Below are 13,215 nucleotides of genomic sequence, written 5' to 3'. Positions count from 1 at the left end.
AACTATCCAGGAACAGTTTGGTGACTTTGCCTTTTCCAGCATGATGGAGCAGCTTGCCATAAGACAAAAGTGATACCTAAGTGGCTCGGGGAACAAAACATCGATATTTTGGGTCCATGGCCAGGAAACTCCCCAGACCTTAATCCCATTGAGAACTTGTGGTCAATTATCAAGAGGCGGGTGGACAAACAAAAACCCACAAATTGTGACAAACTCCAAGCATTTATTATGCACGAATGGGCTGCCATCAGTCAGGATGTGGCCCAGAAGTTAATTGACAGCATGCCAGGGCGGATTGCAGAGGTCTTGAAAAAGAAGGGTCAACACTGCAAATATTGACTCTTTGCATCAACTTTATGTAATAGTCAATAAAATCCTTTGACTTGTAGTTATACTTCAGTATTCCATAGTAACATCTGACAAAAATATCTAAAGACACTGAAGCAGCAAACTTTGTGAAAATTAATATTTGTGTCATTCTCAAAACTTTTGGCCACGACTGTACACTTGGAAGTGTTGTTTACTAAGACTCTTTACACACCATGGGGACTCTCTGAGCGCGGTGATGCTTTGGCCTCCTCCTCCTCCTCCTCATCTGACGTCACCTCCACCTCCAGGTCACTGCCATCATGATGCCCTTCCAAATGCTCGATTGACTCCTGGCTGGCCAATTGGGTGTCTGCGTTGGTTTCACTTGCTCTGCGAAGGGGTGGAGCCTAGGCAAGATGACAAGTGGAACGACACACCAGATCAATTGTGACACCTACTGACACTTTTTTTTCTATATTTGGCTAATATATAACCTCCAGTGCCTTCAGAAAGTATTCAGACCCCTTGACTTCTTCCACATTTTGTTACAGCCTGAATGAAACATGTATTACATTCAGATTTTGTGTCACTGGCCTGACTTTACACCCCCATAAAAATGTTACAAGTTAATAAAAAATGAAAACTTGAAATGTTTTCAATAAGTATTAAACCCCTTTGCTATGGCATGCCTAAATACGTTCAGGAGTAAAAATGTTGTGAATAATAGTGTTCAACATGATTTTGAATGACTACCGCACACATACAATTATCTGCAAGGTCTCTCAGTCGAGCAGTGAATTTCAAACACAGATTCTACCACAAAGACCAGGGAGGTTTTCCAATGCCTCGTAAAGAAGAGCACCTATTGGTAGATGGGTAAAAAAAAAAATCTATATCCCTTTGAGCATGGTGAAGTTATTAATTACACTTTGGATAGTGTGTCAATACATAGATACTGGCGTCCTTCCTAATTCAGTTAAGAAACTGCTCAGGGATTTCACCATGAGGCCAATGATCACTTTAAAACAGTTACAGAGTTTAATGGCTGTCATAGAAGAAAACTGAGGATGGATCAACAACATTGTAGTTACTCCAAAATACTAAGTGACAGTGTGAAAAGGAAGCCTCTACAGAATAAAACATATTCCAAAACATGGATCCTGTTTGCAATAAGGCATTAAAGTAAAATTGCAAAGAATGTGGCAAATAAATTAACTTTATGTCCTGAATACAAAGCATTATGTTTTGCATTATGTTTGAGTACCACCCTTCATATTTTCAAGCATGGTGGTGGCTGCATCATGTTATGGGTATGCTTGTGATTGTTATTATTTGACCCTGCTGGTCATCTGTGAACGTTTGAACATCTTGACCATGTACTGTTATAATCTCCACCCGGCACAGCCAGAAGAGGACTGGCCTCCCCTCAGAGCCTGGTTCCTCTCTAGGTTTCTTCCAAGTTTCCTGCCTTTCTAGGGAGTTTTTCCTAGCCACCGTGCTTCTACATCTGAATTGCTTGCTGTTTGGGGTTTTAGGCTGGGTTTCTGTATAGCACTTTGTGATGTAAAAAGGGCTTTATAAATACATTTGATTGATTGATTGATTGTCATCAGCAAGGGCTAGGGAGTTTTTTAGGATAAAAATAAACGGAATAGAGCTAATTTTAGGCAAAAACCTGGTTCAGCCTGCTTTCCAACAGACACCGGGAGACAAATTCACCTTTCAGCAGGACAATAACCTAAAACACAAGGCCAAATATACACTGGAGTTGCTTACCAAGATGACATTGAATGTTCCTGTGTCGCCGAGTTACAGTTTTGACTGAAATATATCTTGAAAATCTACGGCAAGTCTTGAAAATGGCTGTCTAGCAATGATCAACAACCAACTTGACAGAGCTTGAATAATTTTTAAAAGAATAATGTGCAAATATTCTACAATCCAGGTGTGCAAAGCTCTTAGAAACTTACCCAAAAAAAGACACTTAGATGTAATCGTTGCCAAAGGTGATTCTATTGACTCAGGGGTGAGAATACTTATGTAAATTAGATATTTCATTTTCAATAAATTAGCTAAACTTTGTCATTATGGGCAATTGTGTGGTGAGAAAAAAATGGGTGAGAAAAATAATCTATTTGATCCATTTTGAATTTAGGCTGTAACAACAAATTGTAAAATAAGTCAAGAGGTATGAATACTTTCTGAAGGCATTTACTCAACTCAGATGATTGAGAGCATATTCCCATTATCAGATTCTCATCTACAACAATGACCTTGGTAAAAATCAGTGTCAGAGTTGGTGTCTAAGCTTACTGTTGCGAGTTGGAATAGTAAAATACACAAGGTGCAATTTCGAAATTTGGTTGTGCATCAGCAGTTTTTCTGTTGTCAGTCACTGATAGTCAATTAGCCCATGTCAGCTACATTTTTTAGATCGCTAAGTTAGTTTAGCACCCTGCTATGTAAACTTGTTATCATGGTCGAATGGGCTGTGAGGCCCCCCATTGATTTTGTTAGTCAGTCTCACTCAGATATATTAAAAACTGCAAACATTTCTCCCACCCTATGGCAAAATGTGTAGAAGTGCAGGAATAAGCTGTAAAACAGACCATTGTCCTCTCGGCCCCGTGGCAGAATGTGTCGAATTGCAGCAAATGAACTCAAACTGATTTTTTTCCATCTCCACTGTCAAGAGGGGGGTCACTAAAATGTTTTGCTCGCAATGTGGGGTGGGGGGGGGGGGGGGGGATGTGGGTACGCAGACCCGCGAGCAACTGCAGCCCCTCATGATGAGATCAGATTTTTTGTGGCCCCCCCACCCCCATCAAAGTTGCCCATACCTGCTCTGAGCCTGCAGTTCCCACACTGTCCATCATAGTGGCACTGTGGGCCTTCATGTCGCGGACCTGCCTCTCCAGCTGGGCGCGGGCCTTTTCGCTATCCCTCAGGCGGCCCTCGGTACCCCGCAGCCTACTGAGCTCCTCCTGCAGGAGGCTGTGCTGCCTCTGGAGCAGGGCCAGCTCCCCGATGGCCACCCCCGTGCTGGCCTCAGCCATGCCCGCGTCACGTGACAGGGAGTGCCAGACCCGTCCGGTGGGCGTGGTCGGGGTATCGACTGGTGGGCCTTCAGAGCGCAGGCAGAGCTCCAGGATGGAGTCCTGCTTGATCACGGTGCCCTGGGAGAAGGAGAATAAGTTAGAAGGGAATGGAGTGACATATGAGGAGACTGATCTAGTGGTAGCATTGCTGACTCCATGTCATTGGGGTGTCAGGGTAGCCTAGTGGTTAGAGCGTTGTACTAGTAACCGAAAGGTTGCAAGATTGAATCCCCGAGCTGACAAGGAAAAATACATTGGTTGTTCTGCCCCTGAACAAGGTAGTTAACCTACTGTTCCTAGGCTGTCATTGAAAATAAGAATTTGTTCTTAACTGACTTGCCTAGTTAATTAAAGCTAAAATACAAATGTGACGGGAGTATCTCCAGGCCATCAGACTATTAAAGAGTCACCACTAGCTGGCCTCTGCCCAGTACCCTGCCCTGAACCTTAGTCACTGTTCTAGCTGGCTACCACCCAGTACTCTACCCTGCATATATACAGTGCCTTGCGAAAGTATTCGGCCCCCTTGAACTTTGCGACCTTTTGCCACATTTCAGGCTTCAAACATAAAGATATAAAACTGTATTTTTTTGTGAAGAATCAACAACAAGTGGGACACAATCATGAAGTGGAACGACATTTATTGGATATTTCAAACTTTTTTAACAAATCAAAAACTGAAAATTGGGTGTGCAAAATTATTCAGCCCCTTTACTTTCAGTGCAGCAAACTCTCTCCAGAAGTTCAGTGAGGATCTCTGAATGATCCAATGTTGACCTAAATTACTAATGATAATAAATACAATCCACCTGTGTGTAATCAAGTCTCCGTATAAATGCACCTGCACTGTGATAGACTCAGAGGTCCGTTAAAAGCGCAGAGAGCATCATGAAGATCAAGGAACACACCAGGCAGGTCCGAGATACTGTTGTGAAGAAGTTTAAAGCCGGATTTGGATACAAATATTGAAATGGAAGGAGTATCAGACCACTGCAAATCTACCAAGACCTGGCCGTCCCTCTAAACTTTCAGCTCATACAAGGAGAAGACTGATCAGAGATGCAGCCAAGAGGCCCATGATCACTCTGGATAAACTGCAGAGATCTACAGCTGAGGTGGGAGACTCTGTCCATAGGACAACAATCAGTCGTATATTGCACAAATCTGGCCTTTATGGAAGAGTGGCAAGAAGAAAGCCATTTCTTAAAGATATCCATAAAAAGTGTCGTTTAAAGTTTGCCACAAGCCACCTGGGAGACACACCAAACATGTGGAAGAAGATGCTCTGGTCAGATGAAACCAAAATTGAACTTTTTGGCAACAATGCAAAACGTTTGGTTTGGCGTAAAAGCAGCACAGCTGAACAGACCATCCCCACTGTCAAACATGGTGGTGGCAGCATCATGGTTTGGGCCTGCTTTTCTTCATCAGGGACAGGGAAGATGGTTAAAATTGATGGGGAGATGGATGGAGCCAAATACAGGACCATTCTGGAAGAAAACCTGATGGAGTCTGCAAAAGACCTGAGACTGGGACGGAGATTTGTCTTCCAACAAGACAATGATCCAAAACATAAAGCAAAATCTACAATGGAATGGTTCAAAAATAAACATATCCAGGTGTTAGAATGGCCAAGTCAAAGTCCAGACCTGAATTCAATCGAAAATCTGTGGAAAGAACTGAAAACTGCTGTTCACAAATGCTCTCCATCCAACCTCACTGAGCTCGAGCTGTTTTGCAAGGAGGAATGGGAAAAAAATTCAGTCTCTCGATGTGCAAAACTGATAGAGACATACCCCAAGCGACTTACAGCTGTAATCGCAGCAAAAGGTGGCGCTACAAAGTATTAACTTAAGGGGGCTGAATAATTTTGCACGCCCAATTTTTCAGTTTTTGATTTGTTAAAAAAGTTTGAAATATCCAATAAATGTTGTTCCACTTCATGATTGTGTCCCACTTGTTGTTGATTCTTCACAAAAAAATACAGTTTTATATCTTTATGTTTGAAGCCTGAAATGTGGCAAAAGGTCGCAAAGTTCAAGGGGGCCGAATACTTTCGCAAGGCACTGTAAATACTGTATTATAGTCATGGCTCATCCTATAACTTTGTTTTTTTCATTTCTGGAATATATGTGTATAGTTATTTTATTGCTAGGTGTTACTGCAGTAATTACACCTGCAATAACATCTGCAAATCTGTATATTCAACCAATAAACTTTTATTTTTGTTTGATCTACAGGAATGAAGGCACAAGCTATAGATAGGAATATATTTATAGATGTCACAATAGAAAATACTTTATCAACTGTGAGATCATGAAAGGAAAATAATACATTCCTATTCAAGCTGATTAAAACAAGCAGAAGCCTAAGCAAGTCTACTGCAAAACTGGAAATATGGGTCAAAGACATCTCAAATACTTCAGCACATTAAGAACCAATTAAATAGTCCCGAAAATGCAAACTCGGTTAAATAAAGAGCACCTCAAATACAGTCAAGAATTTGAAGATATTTGACATTTGTATTCGACTCAGGTTTGGTACAAAGAGACACATCCACTGACCTGGAGGGCATGAAGGTAGGCACTAAGGTTGACCAGCCTCTGATACGCTTCCTGAAAAACATACACCATCAGTGATAAAATAAATATGTCAATGCCATTAAGAGCATATACAGTGCCTTCGGGAAGTATTCAGACCCCTTGACTTTTTCCACAACCTTACAGCCTTATTCTAAAATTGATTTTTTTTTTTATCTACACACAATGCCCCATAATGACAAAGCGATATACCTTATTTACATAAGTATTCAGACCCATTGGTAAGAGACTCGAAATTGAGCTCAGGTGCATCCTGTTTCCATTGATCATCCTTGATGTTTCTACAACTTGATTGGAGTTCACCTGTGGTAAGTTCAATTGATTGGACATGATTTGGAAAGGCACACACCTGTCTATATAAGGTCCCACTTTGACAGTGCATGTCAGAGCAAAAACCAAGCCATGAGGTCGAAGGAATTGTCCATAGAGCTCCGAGACAGGATTATGTCGAGGCACAGATCTGGGGAAGGGTACCAAAACATGTAAGCAGCATTGAAGGTCCCCAAGAACACAGTGGACTCCATCATTCTTAAACAGAAGAAGTTTGGAACCACCAAGACTCTTCCTAGAGCTGGCTACCCGGCCAAACTGAGCAATCGACGGGGAAGGGCCTTGGTCAGGGAGGTGACCAAGAACCCAGTGGTCACTCTGACAGAGCTCCAGAGTTCCTCTCTGGAGATGGGGGAACATTCTAGAAGGACAACCATCATTGCAGCACTCCACCAATCAGGCCTTTATGGTAAAGTGGCCAGACGGAAGCCAATCCTCAGTAAAAGGCACATGATAGCCCGCTTGGAGTTTGCCAAAAGGCACCCAAAGACTCTCAGACCATGAGAAACAAGATTCTCTGGTCTGATGAAACCAATATTGAACTTGACCTGAATGCCAAGCGTCACGTCTAGAGGAAACCTGGCACCCTCCCTACGGTGATGCACGGTGGTGGCAGCATCATGCTGTGGGGATGTTTTTCAGCAGCAGGGACTGGGAGACTAGTCAGGTTTGAGGCAAAGATGAACGGAGCAAAGTACAGAGAGATCCTTGTTGAAAACCTGCTCCAGAGCGCTCAGGACCTCAGACTGAGGCAAAGGTTCACCTTCCAACAGGACAATGACTCTAAGCACACAGCCAAGTCTCTGAATGTCCTTGAGTGGCCCAGCCAGAGCCCGGATTTGAACCTGATCAAAAATCTCTGGAGAGACCTGAAAATAACTGTGCAGCAACGGTCCCCATCCTACCTGACAGAGCTTGAGAGGATCTGCAGAGAAGAATGGGAGAAGCTCTTCAAATACAGGTGTGCTGTAATCGCTGCCAAAGGTGCTTCAACAAAGTACAGAGTAAAGGATCTGAACACTTTTGTAAATGTGATATCAGTTCTTTATTTTAATACATTTGCAAACATTTCTAAAAAACGTTTTTTGTTTTATCATTATGGGGTATTGTGTGCAGATTGATGAGGGGGAAAAAATGTAATGCATTTTAGAATAAGGATGTAATGTAACAAAATGTGGGAAAAGTCAAGGGGTCTGAATACTATCTGAATGCACTGTACCTTGCTCTATTTCATAGGCTACACAAACAAGCACACGCAGACATCTCCACAACACAGACACACAACCTCTCGCCATCTTTAGCCAAATATTTCAATGGGTTCTCTGTTAGCTAGTTAGACATGTATGGATAAAGTGACAGTAGTTCATTATAAGATAGTGTGGATTCAGTGTGCATTGACCACTGTACCTCAGTTGAGGGCCTATCTCCAGCCTGATTCCCATTCCGGTCCTGGGAAATTTGAAATACTATTATCTTAATCAACACTTAAATGTCTAAACAATTGTTTATTCACAAAGCACTATCAGATGAATTGGTATAAGATTTTTTTTAATAAAATAAACAACAATTAATGCCACAGAGCTAAACTGATAAGTGTTTCATGCAAGCATAAACTATGCATAATATCTGTATGATCCTCATATCACTTTGTTTCTGTATATTGAGATTTAAAATGCCATTAAAGTAAGCAAATTACTCACTGATTGACTGTAGTATAGCATTGCTTCATATCACAATAGAAATTCCATTCCTTTGGTGGAGGTGAAAAATGTTGGCTAACAAAATACTTTTCAACTTTTGCAATTTATGAATATTTTTCTAAGGAAACCAGTAGGGTTTTATTGTGAAACGTTCCTATAATTATAATGACATTTCAGAATAGAGCTAGGCTTAAGAAAATAACGGTGATTGGAAAAATGTATGTTGCCATGGATACTCCATGGCACTGCTTGAAACAGAGCTGTCAAGCTATAAAAACTCAGAGTGGAAGACTCATGAATAACGGATGCCTTCACTTGAAACTTCAAACATAAGGTCATATTCATTAGGCACCAAACAGAAATCGGACTGAAACAGGGAGGGACTACATGGACATTGCAAATGCCCTAATGCAGTGGTTCTCAAACTTTTTCAAATTTTCACTCGGGCCAGGGCTCTAGACTAACTTTTTCAGTTGATGGCACCAGCACATGATTTGGTCACACCAATGATGACCTGACCTGTGTTCCATAATGTACATGCATTCCATACAGAACCAGGCTAATGATGATTTTTTTTTAAGTAGAATGCCATTGCATGGCTTGACATTCAGGCAAATTTGCCTGTGGCACACCAGGCCAGTGCCAACTGAAAGCTACTGGCCTGAATGAAAACAATACTGGCCCGGGATAGCAGATGATGCGCACATCATTTACATTTTATATTTAATTTTCAGGCTGAGTAAGTAGTCTGTTGCCTATAATGACCTACCCTACATTCACAAAATTACATTTTACATTGATTGTTAAGAGGAGTAAAAAATCTACCCTTTGCACAATCTCAAAAAGGGTGTTATTGTCAGCGATTTTGAAGAGTCACTCCACAGTTATTGGACCCTATAAAATCAATTTTATATTTTGGAAAATTCTGTTTTCCTGGTTAGATTTTTCCCGATTTTCATTCTCAAAATCACACTTATTTTGTTAATAGAAAAACTAGTCTACAACAATGCTTAAACCACATCATAAGGTCTGGGAACAATTATAATTTGGAGGGTGTAGTTGCTCTTTCATTCAATTGTACACCTAGCAAGAGACTTGTGTTTGGCTAGCTTTGTTTTTGTACTGTACAATGTACAGTGTAAGCTACATGTGATGGCAGAGTTTGCAAAACAAATGCCCAGCAATTGATACAAATCATCATGATATATTTCTGCCAGGGTGTAGTTTCCCCTTAATTCAACTGTGCACCTATCAAGAGACCGTTGTGTTTGGCTAGCAGTATTTTTGTACTGTACAATGTATAGTGTAGTTTTCATGTGATGGCAGAGTTTGCAAAACAAATGCCCCACGACTGATACAAATCATCATGATATCATTCTGCCAGGTAGGTCTACCCAGCAGTCAAATTTTAATTGGAATGGTTTTTTGGGGAAACCTTACGAAAGTTTAATTCAAAACAGTGCACGATGACTGATTTGTGCATTGCAAAGATTCAGCCAAGACTTCGGACCAAACCTTTTGAATACCTGGTCTGCATACCAATTGTTGCAAAACGATTACTGGTTGAATAAATATTGATAAAAGGAAAAGCTCATTGTGAACCAAAAACGAACATGACCAGCTACATTTATTTCACTGGCACCAAAGTGACCAATAAAAAATTGGTGTCTCACTGCTAATTCAAAGGGTCCCCTGCTCTAATGAACATGACCCAGCTTTAAGCGATCACAAGCCTATATTAAAAATGACTAGAACTGCTAATCTGTCTTCAATATTTGTTTATTTGGGTTGACCAGTATGTTGGCAGGAATGTTGTCTACACCCATTTTGTCTTATGACAGACCTGGGGCTGTTGCCACCAGACATAAATCAATCTTAGACTAAAAGAAGCTGGATGATGACATGACACTGTAAAATGGCCAGCTAACCATGAACTTCAGTCTACAATGTTATTGGCACAATTAACCTTCATAGCTGGATTGATTTATCTCTGTGGTGCCACTCGTATGACAAATCAGGGCCATAACCTCATAAGCACTAAAATATCACTGCGGGCATCCTCTTCAAATAACAACGATGGTACAAACCCCTATTTCTATTTAGGGCACCTCCAGAGTGTAATATGGAATTGAACCCTGCCTATAAAAAGTATATGGTAAATAATTCTCACAACAAATTTCCGTTTGATCAGTTAGTTGAAGCATGGTGCTACCAACACAGGGGCTGAATCCTACTACACCGGCTCTGACGCTCTTCGGATGTGGCAGGGCTCGCAAACTATCACGGATTACAAATGGAAACCCAGGAGTGCGCTGTCCAGTGATGCAAGCTTACCAGATGAGCTAAATACCTTCTATGCTCGCTTTGAGGCTAGCAACACAAACCATGCATGAGAGCACCAGCTGTCCCGGACGGCAGGGAGAGAGGATCCTGGGATTAAACACCTCCTTCTGCAACTGTATCCTGGACTTCCTGATGGGCCGCCCCCAGGTGGTGAGGGTAGGCAACAACACTGTCACAGTGACCCTCAACACGGGGGCCCCTCAGGGGTGCGTGCTTAGTCCCCTCGTGTACTCTCTGTTCACCTTCACCCAGAACTGCGTGGCCGTGCACAACCTCAACATCATCATTAAGTCTGCCAATACGACAGTAGTACGCCTGATCACCTGGAAGTGTGGTTCCAGGAAAACAACCTCTCCCTCAATATCAGCAAGACAAAGGAGCTGATCGTGGACTACAGGAAACGGAGGGGCGAGCACTCCCACATCCACATCAACGGAGTTGTAGTGGAGTAGGTTGAGAGCTTCAAGTTCCTCGGTATCCACATCACTAAGGAATCGTCATGGTCCACACACACCAACACAGATGTGAAGAGGGCACAACAACGTCTCTTGAAAAGAGTCGGCATGGGCCCTCAAAAAGTTATACAGCTGCACCATTGAGAGCATCTTGACTGGCTGCATCACCGCCTGGTATGGCAACTGCTTGGCATTCCACTGCAAGGCGCAAGGGTAGTGCGTAAGGCCCAGAACATCACTGGGGCCAAGCTCCGTGTCATCCAGGACCTCTATACTAGGCGTTGTCAGAGGAAGGCACAAAACTGTCTAAGACTCCAGCCAACCAAGTCATAGACTGTTCTCTCTGCTACTGCACGGCATGCGGTACCGATGTCTGGAACCAACAGGACCCTGAACACCTTCTACCCTCAAGCCATAAGACTGCTAAATAGTTAACCAATAGCTACCCCGACAATCTGCATTGACCATTTTTGCATGAACTCTTTTGACTCATCACATACTCTGCTGCTGTTTCTCTATCTTGTTGCCTAGTTACTTTATCCCTACCTACATGTACAGTACAGTCAAACGTTTGGACACACCTACTCATTCAAGGGCTTTTCTTTCTTTTTACATTTTTCTACATTGTAGAATAATAGTGAAGACATCAAAACTATGAAAAAACACATATGGAATCATGTAGTAACCAAAAAAGTCTTAAATCAATCAAAATATACTCTATATTTTAGATTCTTCAAAGTAGCACGCTTCGCCTTGATGACAGTTTTGCACACTCTTGGCATTCTTTCAACCAGCTTCACCTGGAATGCTTTTCCAACAGTCTTGAAGGAGTTCCCACATATGCTGAGCTCTTGTTGGCTGCTTTTCCTTCACTCTGCATTCCAACTCATCCCAAACCATCTCAATTTGGTTGAGATTGGGTGATTGTGGAGGCCAGGTCATCTGATGCAGCAATCCATCACTGTCCTTCTTGGTCAAATAGCCCTTACATAGCCTGGTGGTGTGTTGGGTCAACTTTTGACTGGTACTGTACATATCTACTTCAATTACCTCATACCCCTGCACATCAACTCGGTACTGGTTCCCCATGTATATAGCCAAGTTATCATTACTCATTGTGTATTTATTTATTCCTTGTGTTATAATTTCTCTATTATTTCAATGTTTTTCTCTCTGTACAGTTGGAAAGGGCCCATAAGTAAGCATTTCACTGTTAGTCTACACCTTGATTTGATTCCCACACATGAACCATGCTCACAATGAGCAATCTTGCCTGCGTCCCGAAGACTTCTGTTAGCTTCCCGAGCTAAGGACTTGGCTTTACTGTAGCTCAGCGCATGACTTTAGCTTGGCTTTGTGGCACATGGGAGACCTTGGTTCTAAGCCTGGTAGACCACAGTAAATTATTAGGACCTCACCTTTGCTGCTGGGGACCCGTGCGTTCCATTGACAACCACCTCCTGACCGTCTACAAATAAACACAAAGGTCACTCAATGATCATTGCTCACAGTGCTATGGAGTCTAGACTACTATACAACTTGTCAATCAATGGCACAAAGGAGTCACTCACTGATCACTAGCGCCCCTGTGTGGTTCGGGTGACCATTGAAACTGCAGGGCAGAGGCATTTCAAAGGTGGAGCCCAGGAGTAGCTCACTCAGCCTATCCACTGGGAGACACAAAGACAGACAACACATCATAAGTGCCTTAACAAAATGTATGGTGCATTCATTTTAACTCACCTACGACACAGTGTGGATCGAGTTTTTACATTTTAGACCATTCCATTGGTCGTAAAGTGAACTCTACGCCCACCCGGGGCACCGCCCACAAGGAAAAGATATAGAAACATGTTCTACCTGGAACTTCTATGTTATACATATGGCAGCAAATACACAAACAAGATTAATAAAAAAAAATCATGAACATTTAAATAAAACCTTGTATGGCAGAATAAGATTATTTGTACAATAATCTAACAAATAATATAATAAGTATCTGGTAATATATTTATATCTCAACAATCATTCTCTCGATAGCACATTGGTAGTAGTCAGTGACAAATATCAAAGCTAAGCAGGGCTGGGCTGGGCTGGGCTTGGTTAAAATCCTTGATTGGAGAGTAAAGGGATATCTTTAGATAAATCAACTGTCCAGTAGGAGGTGCTACCCAGCCTATTGTTTTCTTACCATGGAAACTCATTCTTGAAAATGAAAATGTATCTACAAATATTGTATTTTCAGATAGTAATTGCCATGGTTTTTTATATGTTGACTTATAGAAAAAAGGTGAAACCTATAAGGAAAGCATTTATTTTGTAGAGGTTACAAAATCATACATACACTTTTCTTAGAACATTAATTGATGACTCATACTGT

General features: G+C 41.7%; 1 protein-coding gene and 1 long non-coding RNA gene across 17 annotated transcripts in view; one reads left to right on the top strand and one right to left on the bottom strand.

Annotated features, from left to right (window-relative positions):
- Nucleotides 1-13,215, bottom strand: part of LOC110496356 (rho guanine nucleotide exchange factor 2) — a 106,108-nt gene that overhangs the window by 13,596 nt on the left and 79,297 nt on the right. For 8 of the 14 annotated variants that reach the window (XR_016488528.1, XR_016488529.1, XM_090208764.1 and 5 more), the window contains 5 exons: nucleotides 12,407-12,505; nucleotides 12,254-12,303; nucleotides 5,972-6,022; nucleotides 3,150-3,485; nucleotides 542-716 (listed from right to left, as the gene is read on the bottom strand). Coding sequence is in view for 12 of the 14 variants with exons in the window: in XM_090208764.1 (XP_090064890.1) it covers nucleotides 542-716; nucleotides 3,150-3,485; nucleotides 5,972-6,022; nucleotides 12,254-12,303; nucleotides 12,407-12,505 (711 nt within the window). In the remaining 2 variants the exon portion in view is untranslated. Of the gene's footprint in view, nucleotides 1-541; nucleotides 717-3,149; nucleotides 3,486-5,971; nucleotides 6,023-7,744; nucleotides 7,787-12,253; nucleotides 12,304-12,406; nucleotides 12,506-13,215 lie in introns of all 14 variants that reach the window. The other 6 variants (XM_090208763.1, XM_036952906.2, XM_090208762.1 and 3 more) reach the window with 1 other exon arrangement.
- The window catches only part of LOC110496357 (uncharacterized), a 37,085-nt gene that overhangs the window by 16,684 nt on the left and 7,186 nt on the right, over nucleotides 1-13,215 (top strand). The gene's annotated exons all lie outside the window — the stretch shown is intronic.

The sequence above is a fragment of the Oncorhynchus mykiss genome, chromosome 18 (assembly GCF_057628025.1).
Source record: "Oncorhynchus mykiss isolate SJ-2025 chromosome 18, ASM5762802v1, whole genome shotgun sequence".
NCBI lineage: Eukaryota > Metazoa > Chordata > Actinopteri > Salmoniformes > Salmonidae > Oncorhynchus > Oncorhynchus mykiss.
The sequence above is the reverse complement of the archived record's forward strand: the minus strand, read 5'-3'. Positions and strand labels throughout refer to the sequence as shown.